The sequence below is a fragment of the Ahaetulla prasina genome, chromosome 7 (assembly GCF_028640845.1).
Source record: "Ahaetulla prasina isolate Xishuangbanna chromosome 7, ASM2864084v1, whole genome shotgun sequence".
NCBI classification, from domain to species: Eukaryota; Metazoa; Chordata; class Lepidosauria; order Squamata; family Colubridae; genus Ahaetulla; species Ahaetulla prasina.
The window spans coordinates 53,920,299-53,947,288 of NC_080545.1; the positions used below are offsets into that span (position 1 = coordinate 53,920,299).

Genomic DNA, 26,990 nt, shown 5'->3' on the forward strand with positions numbered 1-26,990 from the left:
GCTGCAAAAATATGACTGGGAAAGAGTTTATGCTCCACAGATCATGGCTGTCAATCTCTGATGTAAGAGTCAGGCAAAGTGAAATGTGGCTCTCAATCCCAAATACAACAGTTGAGAAGGCACTCTTTCATGTTTTACAACTCTTAGCAAAGGCACCCAGAAAAATAATTGACTACATGGGATATAATTATATATAATATGTCAATATGTAACAGTAAATATATTTTAATAACTAAGCAAGTATTCAACAAATTGAAGTCCAATCTAGTCTCAGTGAATTGATACTGAATCATTACAGGAGGGTGAAAACCGGACAATCAGGGAATTTACCTTTTCATGTTTTGCACATTTAAAAGAACTAATATTTCCAGTGCTTTTCATTAAAAAATGAAATACTGATGTATGGAATTGAATCCTGTCTATATACATATTATGCAAAAGAGGTATTATAGTAGGCATCTAATCCATCTAGAATCTTTTTCCAAGTACCACTACTTATAGTAGACTTCTGAATCTACCTTACAATGAATAATCGGAAGAAAATGAAAGTACAAATTTGGAACATAGAGATTCAGCTTCAGGGAAAAGTTAAGTTCTCTAGCATGCCAAATAAAGTATGATGAAAGTCCTGTTGATATTTTAAAATCTCCAAGTTTACATAAATTAATTCTTGTGTCACAGTCATATTTTCCTGGCACAAAATTGCATAGTAGGAACAAAGAAAACACAGCAATGAAAGTCATGTAACTCAAGAAATGCTGAAGTGATGACTCTGAACCTTTAAGTCATTCTTGGACTGCAGCAAGATTTTCAATATTACATTACTATAATTAAGTGAACTAAAAGTATAACTTTTTGGTTTGTTATTTTAAAATTAATCATATTGTGCTATATAGCAAAACTATAAAGCCTATAGGAAAGAAAAGAAGGAAATGAATTTTGTAGAAGTTTACAAGGCTGAAACTGTTCTGCTATGACAAAAGTTAATCTCAAAGGCCAATTTATGCATTACTTTTTTTGTAATTTTCTAGCTATAGATTAATTACTAGACTGCTAGAAATAATTTTCTAAGATAAGCTTCCAGTATATTCACTGCAAACTGCTTGTGTATTTTTTTTAAAAATAGCATATCTAGTATTTTGTGTATAAATTTGATAGATTATTCTTCGTTATTAAGATTAAAAACAAGTAATCAAGTTATTAGTGTACAAAATAAAGAAGTGACCAATGTAATTTGCATAAATAGACCACTTTGAAGTGTATATTTAATTTTTCCACATTCATTTGTTGAGACTTCCAACAAAATAATCTCAACATGCATCACCATTGCTCACTTATCTTTCAGGACACACACTCCATCACACACCTTAAGTGATGGAGACAGCAATTTTAAACAAGCTAACTTTAGCAATGCTGCACGCTTTTGTGAAATCAATGCAACCCACTATCACATAAGTCTCTTTATGATAATGTAAGTGAAATGTAAGGGAATGTAATACTTGATTTTCCAACTCTTGCTGCAAGACTTCTTACTCATTGTTTTCATGCCTTCCATCTATCTCTCCGCATCAATTCATATTATTTTTAAGGCAGCAGCAAACATAAAACAAGGAAGAAACAAAAGTTAAACAATAAATTAAAATGAAGTGAAAATAAATAAAAAGGTGGTTTCCACATTACCTGTTTCTGCTTCGGATTCTGAATCTTCTTCCTCATCTTCTTCACTAGAGCAACTGGATTCATCTTTTTTTCCTTCTTCCTCCTCATCACCCTTTTCTTGTTCTAAAGACTCAATGTTTGATGGATTCTTGTCTTGCTCAATGATCAAAGTATCTTTACTGGAATATTAATATTATAAACATTTATTTATTATTACTTTTAGGGGGAAAAAACTGAATATTAAGGTGGACTATTTGTTCCACAGCACATTCTAGTCCAAATTTGTGTAATCTTAATCCTTCTTTGCCCCACTCCCTATCTTAGTTTCAGTTTAGCTACTTACTTTTTAAATGATTTTTGAGACTGATTATTGTCCATGTTGGCTGTTGTTTCAATTAAAGGTGATTTCTTCTCCTTCTTCTCACTATGAAGCTTTAAGAAACGTTAAAATACTTAATTAGATTTTTAATTATTATATGTAAAATTTACTAAGAACATTGCAGTATTAATAATTCAAAAAGTACAATCCTTTAATCTTTCAAAACTAATTTTCAGAATAAAAAGCAACCCTGACCTGAAGCAAACAAACTGTCTAAAACCATTCCCATCTCTTCTATCTGAAGATCATATAAAATTTCCCTAAAGACAAAGTCAGTATAAAAATAAATAAAATAGATAAAAAGTAAAATAATACTAGTTCACAACCAATGAATTATTTTATTAGGCACTGCTTTCAGAAAGTTATCTGGAAGTATTGTAAGAGAAACTACTATGAAAGTGAAGCTTCTGCATTTGGTAGCAGTAGTAATGTAAGGATCTCTGGAACTTCAAAATAGCTAAGAACTGTAGTTATTAGCAAATGGAGTCTTGGGAGTTAATACCAAACTCCCTGAACAGAAATGGATTCCCATCAGATTATATGTTGCTGTAGCTTAATATGGAGAAGGCACTTTCTTACTCACAGTGGTATATCATGACAACTTATAATATGGGGTCACAAGCTCTAGCTGGCAGCTAAATAAAGCTTTGGAAATAAGATGGACTAATTCTCTTATGTTTAAACTTCTTCCCAACATTTTATAAAGCTAAAGGACCAAGCAGTGTTTCTCATTTGGATACAAAGAATAAATACAAAACTTCCCATGCTGCTTGAAGTAGGAAATAAATGTGGCCTCAGAAAGAACAATACAGAAATCCAGATTTTTTTTTAGTAGTGTGCTCAAAAGCCCAAAACTTAGCAAGATGTAAGTTTAATATATGCAAAACACTAGCTATTAAAATATTATATCTGAACAGTTCTTAATTTGAACTCATTATGAATGTGGATGTCCTTTTGTGTTAATTCTAGATATTCTAATAGGAAACTTCATATTGGTTCACATTTTGTTCTTGCACACTAAAAGAGCTTACCATGTTTTGTTTCTTTTGAAGCTCTTCTAAATAACCTAAAATGTCTTCATCTGCTACATCAAATGCTGTTTGACCCTACAGAAGAGGAAAAAAATCAGATTATGGTGTAATTAAACTAATAACCATAAAGAACAAGAATTTGCCAGCAGGAAATCTATTAAATCTGCTGCCCGTAGATACCAATGTATCCTCATCTGCTTCTTGAAGTACCTGCCAAATTCCCTCCCACAATTTGGGGGGTGGGGGGGAGACAGTGAAAATCATGTTAGCTGTAGCTCTGATCACTAAATCTTACAAAAGCCCTGAATACATTCTAAAGAAATTAGAATCAGAGCTGCAGTTTAAAGCTTTGTTCTGAAACAACATCAGTTTTCCAATCCTTCCCAAAGAAAGAATATATTGGCATAATCTGGGGATTCTCCTGGACTTGTGATTCCTGTTTAAGGAGCAGGTGGCAGTCATGGCCAGGAGAATCTTTGCACAACTTCAAGTTGTTCACCAGTTTCACTCATTCCTGGACCAACATGCTCTTCATACCTATGCCTTGGTCACCTCCTATCTGGATTATTATTATTATCTACATGGGGCTGCCCTTGAAGAATATCCAGAAGCTTGAGTTGATTCACAACGCCACGGTCCAAACAATTTTGTGCAAGCCTAGACTTGCACATTTGTCACGTCTTTTGCGGGAGCTACACTGGCTGCCAATCTGCTTCCAGGTACACTTCAAGGGCCTCTTGTGGCTCAACAGACTAATGCAATCTGTTATTAACACAGCTGCCTGCAATTACTGCAGGTTCTAGTCCCACCAGACCCAAGGTTGACTCAGCCTTCCATCCTTTATAAGGTAGGTAAAATGAGGACCCAGATTGTTGGGGGCAATAAATTGACTTTGTATATAAATATACAAATAGGATGAAGACTATTGCTAACATAGTGTAAGCCGCCCTGAGTCTTCGGAGAAGGGCGGGATATAAATGTGAATTTTAAAAAAAGGTGCTGTTTATGACCTTTAAAATCCTACATGGCTTTGGGCCAGGCTATTTGAAGGTCTGTCTCTCCCTCAGATCAAAACTTCATTAGGGCCATAGACCACCATAGGAAGAGTAAAATACAAAGAGTTAGTAATTTTAAAAGCTAAAAATTCTAAAAACATAAAAATCAATTTATGGATAACTAAATCTATGAATTCCTAATACAAAATTTAATTGCCTCTCCCCTATTATATACACCAAGTCCACCAGGATGGGAAAGCAGGTTATGTCCCATCGATTGGGGATGTACATCTGATGGGTCCACAAAAAAGTGCCTTCTTGGTGACAGCCCATTCTCTATGGAACATAGTTCACCCTGAGATACAGTTGGCCCCCATCCTCTTGTTTTTTAAATGGCCCTAAAAGCATGGCTTTGTCAGCAGTCCTGGAGACTACAAATGAAGATGGAACTGATCAAGTGACTGGTTTGCTTGTGTTGTTGCTTATATGTAAGTCAAATAAGAGATTTTTATGAGTTTTCATTATGTGGTGGATTTTTAAATGTTGCAAGCCTCCCAGAGTCACCTACGTGTGAGTTGGGCAGCTATATAAATTTGTTAAACAAACACACAAACAAACTCTGCTGCACTCAAAGTTATTTCCTGATCCCATCCATATATTGTGGCTGATCAATGTTGTTGTTGTTAGTTGCGAAAAGTCGTGTCCAACCCATCGCGACCCCATGGACAACATTCCTCCAGGCCTTCCTGTCCTCTACCATCCTCTGGAGTCCATTTAAACTCATGCCTACTGCTTCAGTGACTCCATCCAGCCACCTCGTTCTCTGTCGTCCCCTTCTTCTTTTGCCCTCAATCTTTCCCAGCATTAGGCTCTTCTCCAGTGAGTCCTTCTTTCTCATTAGATGGCCAAAGTATTTCAGTTTCATCTTCAGGATCTGGCCTTCTAAAGAGCAGTCAGGGTTGATCTCCTCTAGAACTGACTTGTTTGTTCGCCTTGCAGTCCAAGGGACTCGCAGGAGTCTTCTCCAGCACCAGAGTTCAAAGGCCTCAATTCTTTGGCGCTCAGCCTTTCTTATGGTCCAACCTTCACAGCCATACATTGCAACTGGGAAAACCATAGCTTTGACTATACACACTTTGGTTGGCAGGGTGATGTCTCTGCTTTTTAGTACGCTGTCTAGATTTGCCATAGCTTTCCTCCCCAGGAGCAAGCGTCTTTTAATTTCTTGGCTGCAGAAATTAAACCATCTGCGGTGACCTTGGAGCCCAGGAAAATAAAATCTGTCACTACCTCCATTTCTTCACCATCTATCTGCCAGGAATTGAGAAGGCCAGATGCCATGATTTTAGTTTTCTTAATGTTGAGTTTCAAGCCAACTTTTGCACTCTCCTCCTTCACCCACTTCAAGAGACTCTTTAGTTCCTCTTCGTTTTCTGCCATTAGAGTGGTATCATCTGCATATCTGAGGTTGTTGATATTTCTTCCGGCAATCTTAATTCCAATTTTTGATTCATCTAGCCCCGCTTTTTTCATGATGTGTTCTGCATATAAGTTAAATAGGCAGGGTGATAGTATACAGCCTTGCCGGACTCCTTTCCCAATTTTGAACCAATCAGTGGTTCCATGTCCAGTTCTCACTGTGGCTTCTTGACCCGCATACAGGTTTCTCAAGAGACAAATAAGATGGTCTGGTACTCCCAGCTCTTTAAGAACTTGCCAAAATTTGTTGTGATCCACACAATCAATGTTAGGCGATACTAATGAATAAGAAATAAAATGAGAGAATACAGTAAAACTAAATGGCCTATTTGATCCAATAATAAATGAGAATAGGAAATATCTGGTGAGTAAAAAAAGGGTAATTTCGAATACCTGGTTAAAACACAGATTTAAGCATGAATACAGATGACGAAGGAATGAATAAAAAACATGATTTTATTTTTTATGATGAAATACAGAGGTATTTTTTCCACTAGAATGACCGAAAAGTGGATATAAGAAAAAAGGATGTCAAAACTACATTGACCAAGATGAAAAGAATATTATAGAATGCCACTGAAGCATTGAAAGTTTTCCTAAGAGGCAACATGAACAAGAATGCTTGTTGGAATGATGAAAGGAAAAAAAGTTGAATAGTAAAATGATGAAATGAAAGATTTCCTGAAAAAACAATTTATATATAGTTTTAGTTGGGACTGTAGCAAAGTCACAAGGGAAAACTTAAAGTGTGGTAAAGCAAATACCATAAAATATTTGAAGAAGTTTTAAGTTGCCTTAAAACCTTTTTTAAAAAATAAATCAGGCTCAGCTTATTGTAGTTCAAATATACAGTTCAAATGTTAAGGACAGCATTAAAGAATATCTTTGTTACAGTTAGAAGCTGTGAATTAAGTCAAATGGAAATCTTACCACTTTATTGACAGTTTCCATGTCACACAAGTTTTCAACTAGTATTCGACATGCTTCTTCTTTTCCCCAATGAGCAGCTGCATGAAGTGGTGTCCATCCATCATAATCTTTAATATTTACATCATACCCTGCTTGTATTAACAGCCTATTAAGTTAGAACAGATAATGTGATCGAATCAAGGAGGACAACATTTGCAGATTCATATTCAGAATTGTGCCAAAAGCTGCCCTCTCAGTCACTTAGTGTCATCATAATCACTATTGCTTTCATTATTATTAACACTTTCATCACAATTATCATATCCTACATTGTTATTATTATGAATACAGATAGATCTCATTTAGTGATTGGCAACTTCATTGCTGAGATTGGCAACTTCATCACTAAGTGAAGTAGCTGCTAAGTGGAAAATCACATGGCTGCAACTATACTATCTTTTTCTCCACTGCTCCCCACAATCCCTGCAGTGCCAGGATAGCCAACTCAAAACTGACAAAGCTAATCAGTTTGACACCTTTGGCTTTTTTGTGCTTCCTAACCACTCCCCTGTTCTTTGGAATGATCACTTGGGCACTGGTATAATTAGCAAGAATGAATTATTGTTTATTTTTACATTTAGTGGAGAGGAAGAGATTAAAAGAGACTGAACAGTCACATAATGGGAAATACACATTGAAAGCATTCATTGGCAGTCACAAATACACTCAGCAAATAGCTGATATTCTGTCTTCCTTTCCAATCCCTCCACTCTGCAAGAAGGGGAGGGGGAAATGATTGAGATATAAGAAAGACTGCCTTCTGAAATCACTTGTATGCCTTCTCAAAGAGTGGAGAGATGAGGAAGGAAATATAAGAGAATAAGTAGGCATTGCTTTCAATGTGTATTTCCCATTGTGAACTTATTTACTCTCTTGCAGTCCCTTTCTTTCCAATCTCTCTGGTCTGCATGGGAAGAAAAAAGTAAACAATAGGTAGGCATGGGATAACATGATAATCACACAACTGAGGGGCAGCTCCTGTGGTAACAGTGATAATTAAATTATGATCACTATCACCATATCATTGTTATTCATTTATCATTAGTACTATTATCTTTATTATCATCACTATTGTTATCATAAATATTGGACAATTTGTGATTCCATACCGTACAGGGCATATACAAAAAGAGAAACTCAAAGAACATGAGGCAGATCCAGAAGAATATGGAGAAACAACATCAAAGACACACTACAACAACATCAATTAACAATGATTGAGGTTACTAGAAGAGCAAGAATCAGAACTTTCTATCTCCCTCAACAACCAAAACAGAAAAAGAAGAACTAAAGAAGACTGTCTTCACTATCTGCTGGTTTTTTAATTGCTTGTGATTCTCTGCTTACACCTACACTTGCATATAAATAATAGTTGCAGAAACAAGAAATTGCAGCATTTCTAATTGCTTCGCTATTTTTTATATACCGTATTTTCTAGAGTATAAGCTGCACTCCCCCACCCCAAAAGAGGGTGAAAATTTGGGTGCATCTTATACACCGAATGTAGCCCTGCCGACTCACCAGCCCCCACCCATTGGCCTCTGCCTCCCAGCAATTAACCTCCTTGCAGCAAACAGCAAACAGCCTGTTTCAGCTTCAGCACAGCCTGATTAGCACAGCTGATTGTCAGTTGGTTCGGCCTCCTGACCCTTAGCTATTTCAGGCTGCAGGGATTCCCATTGCCTAGTGCCATGCAGACTTTCGCTGTTTGCTGCAAGTAGGCAAATTGCTGGGAGGCAGATTTTTTTTTTCTTGTGCTAATCAGGCTGTGCTGAAAATGAAAATGAAACTAAAGCAGGCTGTTGCTGTTTGCTGCAAAGAGGCAAATTGCTGGGAGGCAGAGGCAGATTTTTTTTCTTGTTTTCCTCCCCAAAAAAGGTAGGTGCGTCTTATAGTCTGGAGCGTCTAATACTCCGAAAAAATACGGTATGCAAAAGTGGAACCTGGAATGTAAAAGGTCTTATAAAGATTTGTGGCAAAAAGAATAATTTGAGAGAGTTAATATGAACTTCTAAGATTTGTCACAAACAACGAAATTTTAGGTTATCACTCAAATTAAGTAGTAAATCACAAACTGCATCACGTACATTGCGGATTCACTTAATTCAGAGTGACAACAAGGCAAGAAGGGTTCTGGGAACTTCTCAAATGTCTAAGAAACTGGAAGAATAGATATGACCTGAATATTGTCTTGCCCTTCCCGGGTCCACAATTTTAAGCTTTTATGAAGCATTAATAGAGTATTAAATTCTATTAATGAACTCTACTGATACCTCATACACAACTTTAAAGATATTGCACTAACAATTAAGAACATTGGGAACAAATATATATGTATTTCCTTGGCTTGATATATGGTTAATATTTCAGTAATGACTGATTATTTATAATGATTAGAAGACATTTAAAAACATATATATAAATCTAAGCATTCACAGCAAATTTTAAATGTGAAATCTGAATTCATTCAGAAGCTTAACTTACTTTAAGACTTCCGTATACCCTTTAGCAGCAGCGACATGAAGAGCTGTACCACCAGATTTTGCATGCCGAACATCATTTATATGACCACTATTAAGCCACTGTCTGGCATCCCTAAGCATTATACGCTCTTCTTCTTTCCGAGCTGCCTCTATATCAACCCCTAAAAGAACAGAAATATATTCATTTTAAAACCTATACATTTATTGTTTAAACTGCATGAAATTCATCTTCTAAAAAAGACATTGGACAATTCCCCTCCAGCTCTATTATGTAGAAGTGATTATCCTCAACATTTTGGTTACAGTTTGAGGTAGAAGACAAAGCTTGCATGTCATGTACTGGCACAAATATCATTCTCTAAAAAGTCAGGTATTATATAGATAATTACATTTTAAAAATGCAATATAGGATCTTGTTCAACAAGCTGAACTGGGTCAAGATAATTACAAGGTGAGGCAGAATTACAGACTGGAGATACAAACTGAGGTCAATTTTCTAACACGTAGTCCAGACAAATATGCATTTAATGCAGGTTATAAGACTTGTACAGTCTAAGATCCAGAGTAAGATTTGCAATGTCAGTAGTTTCCATGTTAGTTATTAGTTTCTTATAGATCTGTTTTCCAAGAGATCCTGTTTAATTTGGAAAACTAAAGAAACTTAGAAACTTTTCCTTTTATGTACTCTATGGCAACCACCATGAGCTTATTATTTCTGAAGCTAAAATTTTAAAAATTAATAGCAGTAGCCTAGGCCTCCCATGTCATCCACTTTTTTCCAAACATGCATTTTCTTTCTAAACTTCTTTTTATTAAACACTGGACATTACTGAAGATCTATATAAAGCATTGAATTAGCTTTTTGATCTTGCATCAATACATCCATCTAATTATCATGTTTACAGGTAAAATATAAATGTGTAATAAATATCACATTTAAAATTACCTAATTACCTCATAAAGATTAAAAAGCCAAAACCGAACAGCAATCAATCTTAGGATATAAATGAAGAATAGCTAGAAAAATGCACATAAATAGATATTGCAGCTTCAAAAATAAATCAAACCATTGAATATTGCTAAGTTTCTTCATTTATTTATTATAAACTAAATAAAAACAATTAAAATAAAATACTTTTTCCAATGGTCCACATATGGCAACAGTGTATGTTAATTTGGTAGTCAGCTTAATCTTTCTTACTATGGACTAAAATAAGAAACCAATTCAGATTGTATCCAATGGTACTTTATGGTTTTAATTGGCAGGATTTTAAAACATCACTTTAATATGTCAAAATGCAATTCACAGTGACATTACATTTTTACCTCAGATCAAAATGTGTTGTCTCATATATTAAATCATAAAAGACTACAATATTCTCCACTATTTCAAGCACCATTATTCTATTTATATATAAGATGTATTTACACAAGCAAAAATAAGCCTTTAAAATCCCACCTACTTGTAAAAACAGCATTGACTCTTATAGATTATATTGTGTGAAACTGGCATGTTTTAATATCTCAATCTAAAGTTCAAAGATTTCTCAAACTGACATGTTTTATTAAACTACTTTAAATGAAATTATGTTTATAATATATTTGTCATGTCTTCAAAACAGTTATTTGGTTTCCCACTTATTATATTTGGATGGACATTATGAAAATGTGATATTGGGAATGCTCTACATCAAATGCTGCTAGCAAACATGCTACACTGCTTTCAGAGCTAAAGTGGTTGCTTTGCTATGATTCAGATTAGGAACGCACAGCTAAAGCCCAGCATTATAATTCTTCCCTCCAGAAAATCTTCAGTTTGGCCAGAACAGAGTTCTGTAAATTATCAGAGTAATTTTTAATCTGACAGAAAGGAATATTTTAAAATATTAAATTTTAATTAAATGATCAGATTAATGCTCCAAACACTAAGCCCTGCCTCAACCTTAAAGAATTGTATACAGTTTTCTTTTACTCAATACAAACGTATATTGTAATGTCAATAACCAATCTGAAATACTGTGTATTTTTTTCTCAGTGTTTTTATCTTAAAAAATACTGAGTGAAATTCAATCATTTTTTTAATGTTAGAATTTTTTAATGTCAGTGGTTGGGCTCCCATCTAATCAGCCAAGCTGGGGGGAAATCCTTTAGTTTCCAAATTTTAAAATAGTTTGCTAGCTGGAACATGAATATAGTTTTTCAAAGTATTTTTCTTACATACTTTTATATCCCAAACGGAAAAGAAGCCTACATTCAGCATCATCTTTCTCTTCTTCCCCTCCACCAAAATATACAGATAAAAATTCTATGTAACTCACAGCTCCTCTATATTGTTAAAATAAGCTGAAAATAACTGTGGATTCCCTCACCTCCAGAAAGGATGTCCAAGTGATACACTTGTATGTATATGTATTTTATATGTATATGTATATATTATACAGTATGTATATATTATATGTATATGAATTGTATGTATATATTATATGTGCATGTGTATGTATATATTATATGTATATGTGCGTATATGTATGTAATTGTATTTGTATAAGAACACATTGGATACAAACAAGATTCCAATAAAGACCACCATCTGGGGCAAAGAAAAAACTGTCAGTTTTCATAAAACTAATTTCTATCAAATGAGCACCCGATTTGCAAAAATTAATTTATCCCATCTGGTTTATAACTACATGCCATTTTGTCTCCTATTCCTGCTCCCAGCAAAAACAGAAGAAAGAAAGAAATGGAAATGGGGGCGGGTGGGGACCAACACTGGGAAGAAAAGAGAAACAAATGAGAAGAAAGAGCTGCAGAGAAAAAGACAAAATAAAATTGTTTACAGAAAACTCATCAAGCATCAGTGCTGGTACAAAATGAATGAATGCTGTTATATGGATTTTGTTTTGTCTTCTATAGTTAATTTTCTTGTATCATTAATTTTCTTTACAATATGGAATTTCCTAACCCTTACATATAGTTATTGCACTAAAACTTTATGTTTACCTTGTCGATTTACTTCATTTTGAAGCAATTCTTCCATTGCTTCTTCCTCAGCAATATCTAATGGAGTGTTTCCTTCACTGTTTACAGCTCCTACATATGCTCCTTGACTAATCAAGTATCTGTTAATAGAAAGAAGAAAAAATGACAAATATGCTGAATAGTTTTAATATAAGTACAGATTTCTTTTCATAAATAGTAAAAACATAATCTGTGCATATAGGGAAATTTTTTAAAAGCTTTTAATAAGATTATCTCAATGTGGTTGGGTCTTTAATAAGATCCCTTAAATTAAATTCTCACTATGTTCACAATTCTTCTATACCCTGTAGATTCTGGTCCTTAAAGTGGTGACAGTAAACAACACACTTGGTGTCTCCTATGTACTATGCTTTGCCTGATATTTTTTAGTATTGTTATACTTAAAAATAAGTATATGGAAAGCTAGCATAATGTAAACTGGAAAGCCTGAAATATAGCTTTCTTTTTCAAAATGTTTCATAAACTCTAAAAGAATCCTTAGAAACTAAAATGGTACAAATGTGTATATTTCCCTAGAAAAGGTAAAAAGATTTGCTGAAGTATTAAAGGGCATTTTGGGAGATTACAGGGAGCAACCTCACTCATTTACTAGGTTCATGTAAAGAGGCTTTGAGTAATGGTTTACTTGCCAGGGCACAGCACTCATTTTGTGAGAATGACCATTATATGATGTTAGATATCTATGGTTTCTGTTCAGATCATATAATTTTTTGCCTATATGAATTAAAAGTTCTTAATGTGCTCACCAACCCAAAAATCTTGACGATCCCTGCTGTAATCATTCCATTAATATTAATCAGAAGTAAAGCATAATCTTATTTTGTTACAATTTGCACATCATAAAATGTATGAACTAAAAAAAATCTTACAGGTCATTGTTTTATCCCTTCTTCTTAATAAGAAATTTAACGGGCCACCTCAAGCAAATGGCCATTTATCTCCATTAGAAAATGAAGGAGGAGGAGTAGTTTATCACTGTTTTTAAAAAATATTCCACTGTTTCACAGTTCTTAAAGGTAAAGGTTCCCCTTGCACATATGTGCTACTCATTCTCGACTCTAGGGAACACTGCTCATCTCTGTTTCAAAGCCGAAGAGTCAGCGCTGTCCAAAGACATCTCCGTGGTCATGTGGCTGGCATGACTCAATGCCAAAGGCGCACGGAACGCTTACCTTCCCACTAAAGGTGGTCCCTATTTTTTCTACTTGCATTTTTCATGTACTTTCGAACTGCTAGGTTGGCAGAAGCTGGGACAAGTAACAGGAGCTCACTCCTTAATGCGGCACAAGGGATTTGAACCGCCAAACTGCCAACCTTTCGATCGACAGTTCTTATGGCTGGGTAATTCATTCTAACCTATAAATTAAAATTGCACCTGACAACCTTTTAGAGAATTGTAGACCAGTCTTAGCTCCCATTAGTTTTCTCCTATTATCTAAGCACGTTAAAAAAAATTACTGCAGAGATCTTTGTTTCCAGGCCTCTATCATCCATTTATTCACCCATACACATCTATTTATTTACCAAATTTATACAATCATCCAGCAAAACAATTAAAACAAGTCTAAAAATAATTAAACATAAATGTAAATAAGACCACAGAACAATGCATGACAATCTCACAAATAATACAACCACTTTGCAGGCTCCCTGTTCCAAAAGATTGCTAAACCTGCTGAAAAAAGATTTCCAGAAGTTCCAAAGAATAGATTCTACAGCAGAAAAGGCTAATCTTCTAGATCCCATCAGAGTGCACACCTTTTTGAATCACATATATATTTCTTGGCAATTTAGTATTTTGTCCACTGTAGATTTAAAACTGTACGGCATGTACTTTCCTGGGACTTCAATCTACCTTGTCCATACTTGATATTATCCAACTGACCAGATCCTGATGGCTCTTGATAGTTTGACCATTCAACATTTCTATTCTATCACTTTTGTTGATTTTATCTAGATTTATTGCTACTACAGGAAATCCTAAACTTACAATCATTCATTTAGTGACCATTCAAGGTTATAACAACACCAAAAAAGTGACTTATCACCATTTTTCACATTTACAACAATTGCAGTATTCCATGCTCACATGATCAAAATTCAGTGATTCACTTAACAACTGTCCTGCTTAGTAATGGAAATTTTGGGCTCAATTTACTACCTGTAAAGCACATATCTCCCAAGTCCCATCTTAAACAGGCTGTTAAGGATACCTCAGACGTTGGAATTAAAATAGTTCAAAGGCTTTATGGTTGCTCTAATAAGTACTGCCACATAAGATTTTACACACAGAGATACACACAGACACACACCCTACAGCTAAAATAATAAACAAATTATTGTTTATATGAAATACTTTCATATTTCTCTCTCATTGAATATCTATGTGCAGTCCTCAAGACTAACTACCAAGAATTGGAGTTAATTTCAAGTTCTCTTCTCTCCCCACCACCCAATAATTTGACCTGTTTCCAAATGAATTGGCAAGTTTTTTTTTAAAACCTTCAAGAATAATAGAACATATTACAGCAAACCTTCCCTCATGAAATGTATGTATATGATTGCTAATATATTGTGCTACCTCTTCTCAGAAAAAAACAAAGGCCTCTCTTCTGCTGCTTTCTCACAAAGAAAAAAGTTCCCAAAAGTTTGGAAACAAATAATGGCTGGAAAAAATTGGGGAACAACGAAAAAGGCTAAAATTTGTCTTGAACTCTGGAATAATCTGAAAGGTCAACACATTCCAGAACTCATTTAAGAATCTATGTGAACTTGCACAGGTGTTGAGAACATGTAGTATCAGAGGACTCAAAGTCACAGGCTGTATGTGACCTCTTCAAATTATTTTCTACAGCTTATGACCATACTTGGGCAAAAATAAGCTGGGGGAGGGGGAGCATTCGTCTCTTGGCCAGTAACTATTAGCTCAAAGAAGTCAGAATTTCTCCCTCGTCATTTCTATGGGTATAACAAATGAGGTAAAGGCAAACTAGATGGCTGGACTAAGGGAAGGATAGAGGGGAAAATAAAGTGCCATCTCATTGGTAGCAGAAAATAAAGACTGTCTCATGTGTTTGTACGTTCTACAGTAAAATACTTTTGCAGTCAGCCAATCTCAGTTGAGCTCATCTTAGAAATAGCTCCACACCTAGGTATAAAGACGGCTGTATCTCTAAATACACAGCTAGCTATAAAGATAGATATATCTCATAATGTGAGGCTAAGGTTACAGCTGTACCCTTCTTCTCTCCAGGCATGGTGATGCCACTCCTTCTCATAATGACAAGCTGACAATCATCCCTTTGCACAAGGAAAATTTATATTTGGTAATACAGAAAATAAGTGAAATTTTGTTGCTGATGAACTTATTGCAGATGCTGAGTCTAAAATGAATCAGTTGATCAGAGTGTTGTGAGGCATTTTATAAGTGAATTTTAGAAGTTATTTTTCTACGCAACAGAAATGTTGAGCCCTGCCATACAAGAAGAATTGCAATTAAGCATTAATGTACTAACATTACTAAGACAGCTGCAAGCAATTAAATTTCAGGTTAGCAAATATCTTTAAGAAATACAGCACATAAATTATCTATTAGTTTCTACGTAATGGGAGTTTTTGTACATAAAAAATATACAGAACTGTTTTGATTTGCCAACTAAAATAATGCTGTTATAATCCTAAAGACAGAATATGAATTTTTCATCAATCCAGGAGTCTACGGGAAGGAAAGGTTTACATTTTACATTAACAATTTGACTTTTAATTATGAGCTATATTTCATTTAGCATTACCATGGGGTCAGTATATATATATATATGTTCCAAACATCTTTCACAAGATGATATATGCAAATTAATGTACATTTAACTTTTGATATGATAAAGGTGGGAGATAAGACATGAATTAGTAAATATTTCAAAGGTATTAGTTTCCCAATGTGTACTGGATTCCAGAGAATTGTGCTTTGGAATTCTATTCCTAAAATACTTTCATCATAATGGTTTATCAAAACACAATAAGATACAAAAGACAATTTCAGAAAACCAGACATTGTTGGATTTGACAAAAATTACATTATCTAGCATATAACCTCTCAAATATGACTTTTTCAGTTGCCCCATTTACATCAAAATCTCTATGCAATTTTATTACAATATCTTATACTCTAGGATGCTCCAGGGGAAAAAACACTGTTATTATAGGAAGACAAGGTTATCAATGGAGAATGCATGTAACCATCAGAAGGCAAGGTAAAAATTGCTAATCATCAAAGAAGTCACTTCCTAAACTGGCAAGCCCCATGATATCTATAAAACTACAAAAATAGCCTTCTGTAGTACTGTATTTCTGGTCCAGATAAATTATTGAAGTTTTTACAGGTTTGAAACTTATAAAGAATCCTAAACTTCTCATTTAGGGAAGAAAAGCTGACAACTCTCAAGCTGACATTAGCCTAAGGAGGGAGGGACGGAGGGAGGGAGGGATGGAGGGGGAGAACGACACACACACACACACACACCCCTAGAGTTTCCCATCTGCAAGGAAAGTAAGCAATACTGATGTAATACAACTGAATAATCACGCCAGTCAATAATGTAAAAGCAAAAAAAAAATACCAAGTATTTGTTTTAAGTATATAATAAAGTACAAAAATACTCTCACATAGCAGTGATTATTTTCTTTTCATATGGATATAGTTGGTAATTATGCAAATATAGTGACCATTAAGAATATCCAAAGAATTTTATTAGTCAAAAAATGCATTTAGCTGACCTAGAAATGTAAAACTTCTGTAAATTCTAAAAATAAGGAGGAAAAAAATGAGTGTTTTTTCCAGACAATTGGGAAAAAAGGGGCATTGGTCTTACCTGGGTAAGACCTTACTTGCTGGGTGGAGATAGCATCCAGATATAGGTTGACCTAGTCTGCTAGCTGGTTGGACTGAGTCTGTCAGAGCTGTGAGGACACACCTCCCTTACCAACAGTCCCCAGCTTTGGGCGAAGACTTATTGACAGACTTGATGTGTCTTGTGCTAAAGTTCTCCCCCATTTGGGCCCAGGACCAGACGGTCTTCAGGATGGGCTGGATATGTCCACCCAATGAGAAGGAGCATGTCAGATAAGACCAACCCTCCTTCTCCATTGCGGTGGAGTTAACATCCAGGAATGGGACATACCAGTGGTGAAATGTAAAATTTGTTACTACTGAGTCTGTGGGCATGGCTTGGGGGGGTAATGTGACTGGGTGGGCGTGCCCAACTTTTTTTTTTAACTTTTAAAAGCATTTTTTCTACAACCTCTTCGGCTGAAGAGGTTGTAGAAAAAATGCTTTTAAAAGGTTCCTCTGATGATCCCAGCTGAGTTGCCTGATTATCAGAGACTTTTCTTTTCTTTTAAAAGCATTTTTTTTGCCTTTAAAAGAAAAAAAAGCCTCTAACGATCAGGCAACTCAGCTCAGAGGAGCCTTTTAAAAGCATTTTTTCTACAACCTCTTCAGCCAAGAGGTTGCAGAAAAAAATACTTTTAAAAGGTTCTGGCGATCCCAGCTGAGTTGCCTGATCACCAGAACCCTTTAAAAGCGGTTTTTTACAACCTCTTCGGCCAAAGAGGTTGTAGAAAAAAACGCTTTTAAAGGGTTTTGATGATCCCAGCTGAGCCACGTGATCATCAGAGGATTTTTTTTTACTTTTAAGTAAAAGAAAGAAATGCTTTTAAAAGTAAAAAAAAAAACCTCTGATGATCGCGCGGCTCAGCTAGGCATGGTGGTGGTGGGGAGGCAGGGATTTTTGCTACCGGTTCTCCGAACCACCCGCCACCATCGCTACCAGATCGAGCAATCTGGTCCGAACCGGGAGCATTTCACTCCTGGGACATACCAGGCTTGTCCTACAGATGGGCCGCAGTCTGGTCCAAAGTCCCCTGTTCAGATTGAACCCTCTGGAGGACTCACCTGCCAAAGGCTGCTTCAGCTGAAACAAAGGTGTCCAGCTTTGACGAAAGGGAACGGAGAGGATCATGTAGTTGCTCGACTAACCTCCTCAATAGAGGCTTGCATCACCCACGCCTCTGTCGTGGGCGCACTCCTGATGGAATGAGCTGTTACCTACTGAGACAAAGGAAGAGCCTGGAGTTTGTAGGCCTTGGTGATGCATGCCCGAATCCAATGGCCCACAGTCAATGGAGTGACCTTGTTGCCCAGGGTAGAGGATTGGAAGGACACAAAGAGTGACTCTGTCTTCTTGAAGGTGGAAGTCCTCTTAAAGTACATGCAGAGGGTTCTCCCTACGTCCAAGGTGTGCCATTTTTTCTCCAGAGTGTGTACTGGGCTCGGGCAGAAGCTGGATAGTATAAGTTCCTGAGCCCTGTGGAATCATGAGTCCACCCTGGGGACAAAGGAAGGCTCCAACAGCAAGACCACCCTATTGGGATGGAAGATACAGAGGTCCTTCCTGACAGAGAGGGACGTCCATTCTGAAATTCGTCTAGGTTCGTTGCGCCCCTAATAAACCTGCACATGGCCGGGTGTTGACTGAGGGACTCCAGATCCTCGCAAGAGAGGACTGAGGATAGGGTATACCTGTCGATGGATAGTGTTGGGCGATAGCCCCTTATTTTGTCCTTCCTGGCCTTGATGGAGGATTCAATCCCGACCTGGAACACCAAGCGCAAAACGTTTTCCAGGCTGTATCATATATCCAATTAGTGGAAGGGCTCCTGGAGGTCTGTATAATCTGGACTACCCTGGAGGAATAATTGTCCCGACTCAGAAATCTCCACTAAAACGCCAGACGGTCAGTTGGAGCCATTGTGGGTCCAGGTGGACCAAGGCCCCCTGGCTGAGGGAGTTTCTGTCCGATGATATCCTCCAAGGTCTGGTCACCGGTTGGTTGACCTGGTTGGTAAACCATGGCCTTCTGGGCCAATGTGGGGCCAAAAGTAGGACCTCCACCTTTCCCACCAATACCTTCAGGATCACCTTCTGAATGAGGGGGAATAGAGGGAAGGCGTAGAGGAGTCCTTGGGCCAAGGAGTGCGAACAGATCCACAGCTGGAAGTCAGAAGTGAACCCTCAGCTCCGGAAATATGTTCTGCCTGAGGGACAGGTGTCTCTCTGCCCAAGCGCCTAGTTGTTTTGCCTCTTGCATGAAGGACCTGGAATGGGTACCCCCTTGGCAGTTTATGTGGGCCTTGGTGGCCACATTGTCTGTCATGACTAGAATGTGTCTGTCTGACACCATATCTTGGAACCGCCTGAGGGCCAGGTGAACTGCCCTGAGTTCCAGCCAGTTTATTTTGTGGCCTCCACTTACGGCCTCCAGCAGGGTCGAGCTAGGCTCTTCATGCTGGGCTGGCACAGAAAGCGAGCAATTACTGAGCTCCTGGGGTAACATGGAGCCAGGTTCATTCACGCTACCCTGCAATCACGAAATACCTTTCTGTTATTATATCGATCGATCAGACTTCAGTGGGGTCGAGCTGAAGCTCTTCATGCTGGGATCAGTCTGATGGCTCCATCGGTAAGACCAGGAGCCAACCAAGCGGGTGTCAATCTCCTCCTAAAGGTCTTCGTTATGAAGAATCCAGAAATCAAAAGTTATTCAAAACTCGCTTGGGAAGCCACTGTTAAAAGCGCGGCAAATGTCTGGTGCCAAAGAGTATGCTTGGAGACCGAGCAGGAGCTCAAGATACCTCCGCGAATTGCTGGAGGCTAAAGGCTTGGGAGAGCTGTTCGAAGGGGATCCGGAGTGCAGAAAGTCTGCCTAAATAAGTGCGGCTGCTGTCCGCTCCCTTGGCTTATAGCGGTCTCGGGCTTAGCCCTTCACGCTTGTAAGAAACCCGCGGTTCCACCTTCGGAGACCAGAAGCCAGCTGGGTGGTAGCTTGTTCAATGATCTCTGTTGTGAAGAGAATCCTGGAGATTTGTAAGGAGTAATTGTAAACATGCTTTCCAGAATGGACTGGAGTGACTGCATCTTGAACCTGTAAATTAGTAGGCGATTCAGCCTTTTCAGATCCAGAATTGCCCTCCTCCTCTCCCCTCCACCCCCGAGGCCTTTGAGATTAGAGAGAGGATGGAATAGAATCCCAGCCCCCATCCTCTGGAACCAGTTGGGTCACCTGAATGTCCAACAGACATTGAATAGAGGTTTCCATGAGGACCTTCTTCGATTTGTCCCTTGAGATGGGACAATGAATGAAAAACCTCAGGATTGTGGTGAAGAACTCTACCCAGAGGCCCAATCTTACCATCTCCAGGACCCAGGCATCTGTGGTGATGTCCTCTCAACGTTTGGCAAATAGTGCCAGGTGGCCCCCAATGGAAGGTCCTGCTGTCACTTTGAGTGTCGAAGTGAGCAACCTCCTCCACTCCGAAAGGGCCGCTTGTACTGGAACTGCCTGTTCCTGCCCGATGGCTAGGCAAAGCCATTGGGGGTCAGGGTGTCGAAGGGGGCCTTGACAAAGGGACACTCTGTTTGCTGGAATTCTCCAAGGATCCTGAACCGACAATGTGAGGAGGTCCGCAAACCAAGGCCTTCTGGGCCAATATGGGGCCACTAGGAGTAATTTGGCCTCTTCCTCTAGCAGTTTGCAGATCACCCTGGGAATCAGGGGAAGAGGAGGAAAAGCGTAAAGGAGGCCCCGAGGCCATCTGCTGCGGAGGGCATCCACCGCTTCCGAGCCCCGGGATGGAAACCGAGTGAAGAACCTCGGAAGTTGGTGATTGGATGGCGAAGCGAACAGGTCCACAAGAGGCCGGCCAAAGCGGGATGAAAGGTCTTCGAAAAGGTCCAGAACCAGAGCCCATTCTGATTGATCGATCAGAGTCCGACTGAGAGAGTCCGCTGTAATGTTGGTAACCCCCGAAATGTGAGCCGCCCTCAGGGATCTGAGGTGGGATTCTGCCCAACGACCCAGACTGAGAGACTCCTGAAGGAGGGAGTGAGAATGTGTCCCACCCAATCGATTTACATGGCTTTTGCTGTGATATTGTCCGTTAAAATCAAAATGTCCCGACCTGCAATATGGTCTGAGAATGCTAGGAGTGCCAAATGGATGGCCTGCAGCTCCAAAAAGTTGATGCTTTGACAGGCCTCCTGTTCCGACCACTGGCCCTGTGCCATGTGGGATTCCAGGTGAGCTCCCCAGCCGAAGAGGCTCTCATCCGTCGTGATGGTCAAACGAGGAGGGTCTCTGAAAAGAGTCCCCTGGGAAATGGCTGAGGACGTCCACCAATCCAAAGATGCATGAAATTCCGCGGGAAGGGTCACCTTCCTGAGAGAGGAGCTGATGCCGTTCTTCTGATGCGGAAGCAAGAACCACTGAAGGAGTCTGCTGTGAAGACGAGACCAGGGCATAATGTCGAAGGTGGAGACCATTTTCCCCAAGAGTTGAGAGAATTGTAATAAGGGAATGGGGCCCACCCACTGACAATGAGACGCTAAGTTAGAGAGACTGTCTCGTCTTTCCTCTGAAAGGAAGACCAGAGACCGCACACTATCTATTTCCACCCCCAGATGAACAATGCGGGTTGATGGGGAAAGGTGACTCTTATTCCAGTTGATAGAAAATCCATGATCCTGTAGGATCTGGACTGTGGTATTCACATCCCGTTTTGCTGACGATATCGAAGATGACATAATTAATATATCATCCAGGTAGGCCTGAAGCCTAATAGGGACTGTGCGAATGTGGGCCAACAGGATGGACAAGACCTTAGTAAAGGCCCGAGGGGCCGAAGACAGCCCAAAGGGTAAAGCCCTGTACTGGTAGTGTTGACCTTTATAACAAAAACGAAGGAATTTACGGTGTGAATGGAGGATGGGGATGTGAAGGTAGGCCTCCGTCAAGTCGATAGACGAGAGGAGGTCTCCTGAGCTAAGACACTCCAGAACGGATCTGAGTGAATGCATTTTGAATTTATGATATGTGATGTGCCGGTTAAGGGATTTCAAATAAAGAATAGCCCTCCAGCCCCCCGACGACTTGCTCACCACAAAGAGGCAAGAATAGAACCCGTGCCCACGCTGATGTGAAGGCACCGGTTGAATGGCCTTTATGGAGACCAGATGACGAATGGCCTCAGAAACCAAAGCCCTGGTGGAAGGACTGCGAGAAACAGGGCAGCGCACAAAAGTGGTTGGGGGGGTTGGAGCGAAATTCAAGGGCAAGACCGAATTGAATGGTGTTCCTGACCCAGTTGTCGGTGGTTGAGTTTTCCCATTGGGCATAAAAGTGGGACAGGCGAACTCCAATGGGAAGATCCGATGCGGTATCACTTAGAGCGTCTAAACGCTCTACCCCCCCCGGAAGGCCTTTCTGTTGGGGAATCGGGATCCCAGTCTGACCTGCCCATCACAAGGTTGGACTCCCCTGGGAAAGAAGTAACGCTGTGAATGGAAGGAATAACCTCCAGACTCTGTTCCACAAAAAAGCTGAGGGCGAGGATATGGTTGATGGCGGAATTCCCCTCGCCTGGAAATCGATGGTAGAATTTTCCGTTTGTCTTTGGTCTCTATCACTAAGGGGTCGAGTGAAGAGCCAAAGAGATTGACAAGCAGCGAGCTCTCTGGTTGCGCTTCAGGGCAAGCCTGTGATCGCAAATCCAGAGGAAATCGCCAGACCGGCTAATTAAAGCCGATAGAGCCGGCCGTCAGCGGATTTAGGCTAGAAAAGCCTTTCACGCTGGAATCACAATCCTGTGAATATAAACGGTGTCAAAAAAACTGTTAAAGGCACGAAGCACTAGACGACATGTCTGGTCCTGACAGTGACCAAGTCGAAAAGCTAGAGGACGGCTACCGGAGGCGGGGCTTACAAGAAATTATTGCAGACTCGGTCCTTGGGCATACAAGAGGATTTTCCCAGACCTGACCGCCGTTTCTCCCGACATTGAGAATAAATACATTTCTTTATTAGGGGCAAGATAAGATAATTTCTACATGAATATTCTATCAGAAGACACAAAGACCACTATTACCTGTATGGAAGCCAAATGTTACATTACTGCAATGAATGTAAGATATAATCATCTTCAAGGCTAATTAGGTTTCACTTATTTCTTATTTAAGATATTAATATGTACATCTGCAATCCTTTATATAACTTGCTTTAAAGAGCACATATTTTTACTTTACATAATATAATACAAAGATCACATTTGCAGAGATTTTTACTATACATGTAAAAATATGTATAGTATTGACCCTGCAATCCCTTAATTTGGGGTCAGGGTGACTTAATGGAGCTGAGCATTTACTGGCCAGATGCCCTTCCCGATGTCATGCACAGTTCGCAACAGATATTTTTTCTTTGTGCTCTAGAAGAGAAACATCTGCTGCTACCTCAGATTGAATTCTCAATCTTCCAAGAGAATTGTCCTCATCACTAGGCCATCATGCCATTCATATTACAACTATACATCATTATAGTAATTTATGCAACGTTTTATGTTGATATTTTACCTTAATTCATTTTGATTTGATTTCTTGAATTGTATCTATTTTCTTCTACTGATCATTGAGAGAATAAATTACTGATTCAACAATCCTAAATCGATCAGATTCAAGGGAGAAACTGAAAATTTGTGTCATTCCATTTATCACAGCCACTAAAAACAAATTATTCAGCTATTAGAATAGAATAGAATAGAATAGAATAGAATAGAATAGAATAGAATAGAATAGAATAGAATAGAATAGAATAGATTTTTTTATTGGCCAAATGTGATTGGACACACAAGGAATTTGTCTTGGTGCATATACTCTCAGTGTACATAAAAGAAAAGATACGTTCATCAAGGTACAACATTTACAACACAATTGATGGTCAATATATCAATATAAATCATAAGGATTGCAAGCAACAAAGTTACAGTCATACAGTCATAAGTGGAAAGAGATTGGTGATGGGAACGATGAGAAGATTACTAGTAGTGCAGATTTAGTAAATAGTTTGACAGTGTTGAGGGAATTATTTGTTTAGCAGAGTGATGGCCTTCGGGGAAAAGCTGTTCTTGTGTCTAGTTGTTCTGGTGTGCAGTGCTCTATAGCGTCGTTTTGAGGGTAGGAGTTGAAACAGTTTATGTCCTGGATGTGAGGGATCTGTAAATATTTTCACGGCCCTCTTCTTGATTCGTGCAGTATACAGGTCCTCAATGGAAGGCAGGTTGGTAGCAATTATTTTTTCTGCAGTTCTATTACACAGCACAGGAGGCAAAAAATAAATTCCAGAGTAGCACACCATTCGGGAAAGCAGTAAATGTTAACATCAGCAAACAAATGATGAGTGAAACTTCTTAACTAGGGCAACATATCTAAAACTACTGCATAATTAAAGCTTCAAAGCCCATTGAGAGGTCCAAGAAAATTAAAAGGTCTTTATTTTTCCTATGTTGTTTTAAGTCATAATGCCAAAGGCACTTCTGGTACTCAAACCAATCCTTACACCTGATAGTGTGTCATCACTAGTGAATATCACAAAAAAGATCAGCAAAGTTCGATGCCTTTCAAATTTCATTTAGTATTCACTTAGAGAAAATTATTCCTTATGCTTTTCATAAAATCAAGGAACAGCAAATGCATTTGAAACTGAAGCTCAATGTATCCTGAAAAACAGCTAATACATGCAATTTGAAACAACTAAGAAAAAGTAATTTTATTTTTCCAAATTAATACTTGGTTTTATTAATACAATGAACTTTGTATTTAAGCAAATAAACAGAACAAATAACTTAAAGCATAGAATTAGTGTATTATAAAAACACTTATACATAAGCAAATGCAGGCTTGTATTTTAGTGATGAAAACCATCCAAGCAAAGTATTTATTAATAAACTAGCGTAATCTAAATTTATTTAAAGTCCAAGGCCAAGTCACAGAATTTAAAAATGCAGTTCAGCCTTAATACATCTTAAGTAACAGTGCATACAGACATAAAAGGAAGAAGCCCTATAGTTAATAATTCATTGAAGGCACTAGATTATTTTATAAGCCAAAGTTATGAATAAAAAAATTTACTACTGCCTTCGAAACACTCTCAAAATGCCTCAATCTCTTCATCATGAGTGGAGTTTATCAGAACTCAGAAGTGTAGCTCTGATTACCAATGTTAAGTACAGTGGGCACTTTAAAAGAATGTGTGAAACAGACTCAAATTCATATGGAAGGTTAGCATGTTAGCTGACTATCACTCTAGTAGGGTATAATGGAATATGTGGATGACTTTGGAGAATGAAGGGAAGAACTGCTGCCTAGGAAACAATTAGACAAGAAAGGTAGAAGTCCTTAATGGTCAGAGAAAAACTTAGGAAGGACCTCCTCCCTAATGGATCAAGTAGTTAAAAGTGGAAGCAGGAAACAGGAAGTTTGTACTTTCAGACTTGCCAGATTTTGTTACAATAAAGTAGAATTAGTTCAGGGCTGATATACATATAGAACATCTATATGGGCTAGGAAAAAGTCCCTTCTTTATGAGGTATATAGAATTTTATAGTAGTAGTTGTGGTCTGTCCAGTAGGAGAAAGCAATTCATCTGTATGGAAGATAGGAAAGTTTGGCTTTGCCTATCTGATAGTTTAATTTCAATGCACTCTGCTTAAGTTCTACCAGTATTTTTTCTAGGCCTAAAGTAAGTGGGGTTGATAGGAGTGAAAAAATGTTTATGAGGGGAAAATGCACTATAATAGTAAAAGTATGGAGTAAATATTTAAGAGGATCTCTTTAAATAGTTTTGTATGGTATGTTTTTAGAGTCATTTTAAATTTAAAACAAAACAAAACATTAAAATCTGATGCAGACAGTAAAACATATCCAATTTCTCTGATGCTGCTCAGTTATCTCCCCCCCTCCATTTGCTACTTTAATAAATTTATATGTTTCACACTGATCAGGTAACTTTGGGTGACTTACAAACGGTAAAAATAAATAAATATACAATTACAATTTTAAAAAGTTATATAACAGCTAGAAATAAGGCAATGGACGGCAGGGGAATGTGATCTTCATACCCCATCAACTACCTCCAGCGATGAGTGCCCCTGCTTCTTCCTCCTAGACTTAGAGGATTAAACTAGTCTGAACTGAGCTAAACTGGGTTGTTTTCTCAACTACCAGATCAGTTTCAAAACCTAGATTTATGGGTAGTATAATATTGACACTTTAAAATACTTTAAATTCTGACCAGAAACATATATTGTGTTAATCTTGTGTTTGCAGACAAGTGAAGGCAATGTCTAATTTTTCCATGAAATATCTAAAGAAGCTATTCAAATTATTTTTTTCAGATTTTTTTTAAAAAATTTTTTGTAACAGGCAGACTTCCAGTTGTTAGGTTAAAAATGGAAACACAATTTGTATCAGCTTACAGGCACTAGTTTGTGTTCTATTAGAATGCAAAAATATGTAAAAACAATATAATGTGAATACTCATACTAAAAATATTAAATACACAAAAATTAATGCAATATTAAAAAGTAAAACGTAATTCAACCAACACTCATTAAAATAATTCAGTTAAAGAAGCATACTGTGGGTTGTACATTGTCCAGGAATTTGTTTCAGTGTCACCAATGTTATTTGCATAAGAATAGAAATACTGAATGCCCTTTCTTCCTCAGTGCTAATACATAATAAGGGGACGTTACTTCTAATAGTTTGCGAAATGTATTTCATTACTTTCTGAAATACTAAGCATAAATTCTAAATAAGATTGAAGCACTAGTTTCTAATAAGAAAAGAATTAATGAGATATCTCCTTTCATGAGAATTCCCCTTCCTGCTTCTAGAATTTCCTCTACACACAGCATCCAAGCCTTATCACTAATCAGCATCTCACCAGAAATAATCACTATCTAGAAACATTGTTTCTGAATGCTGAGAATTTTTCCCATGCATTATTTTTTCCACTCACTGCTGAAAAGAGAAAAGACTGTGTTCCTTCTGAACATGCAAAGAGTT

The 26,990-nt window shown here is 37.9% G+C and overlaps 1 protein-coding gene across 5 annotated transcripts in view; it reads right to left on the bottom strand.

Annotated features, from left to right (window-relative positions):
* Positions 1-26,990, bottom strand: part of PPP1R12A (protein phosphatase 1 regulatory subunit 12A) — a 107,833-nt gene that overhangs the window by 33,068 nt on the left and 47,775 nt on the right. For all 5 annotated transcript variants that reach the window (XM_058191868.1, XM_058191867.1, XM_058191865.1 and 2 more), the window contains exons 3-8: positions 11,999-12,117; positions 8,997-9,156; positions 6,474-6,618; positions 3,070-3,144; positions 2,003-2,091; positions 1,681-1,838 (exon numbers count right to left, since the gene is read on the bottom strand). In XM_058191868.1, coding sequence (XP_058047851.1) covers positions 1,681-1,838; positions 2,003-2,091; positions 3,070-3,144; positions 6,474-6,618; positions 8,997-9,156; positions 11,999-12,117 — 746 coding nt within the window. The remainder of the gene's footprint in view (positions 1-1,680; positions 1,839-2,002; positions 2,092-3,069; positions 3,145-6,473; positions 6,619-8,996; positions 9,157-11,998; positions 12,118-26,990) is intronic.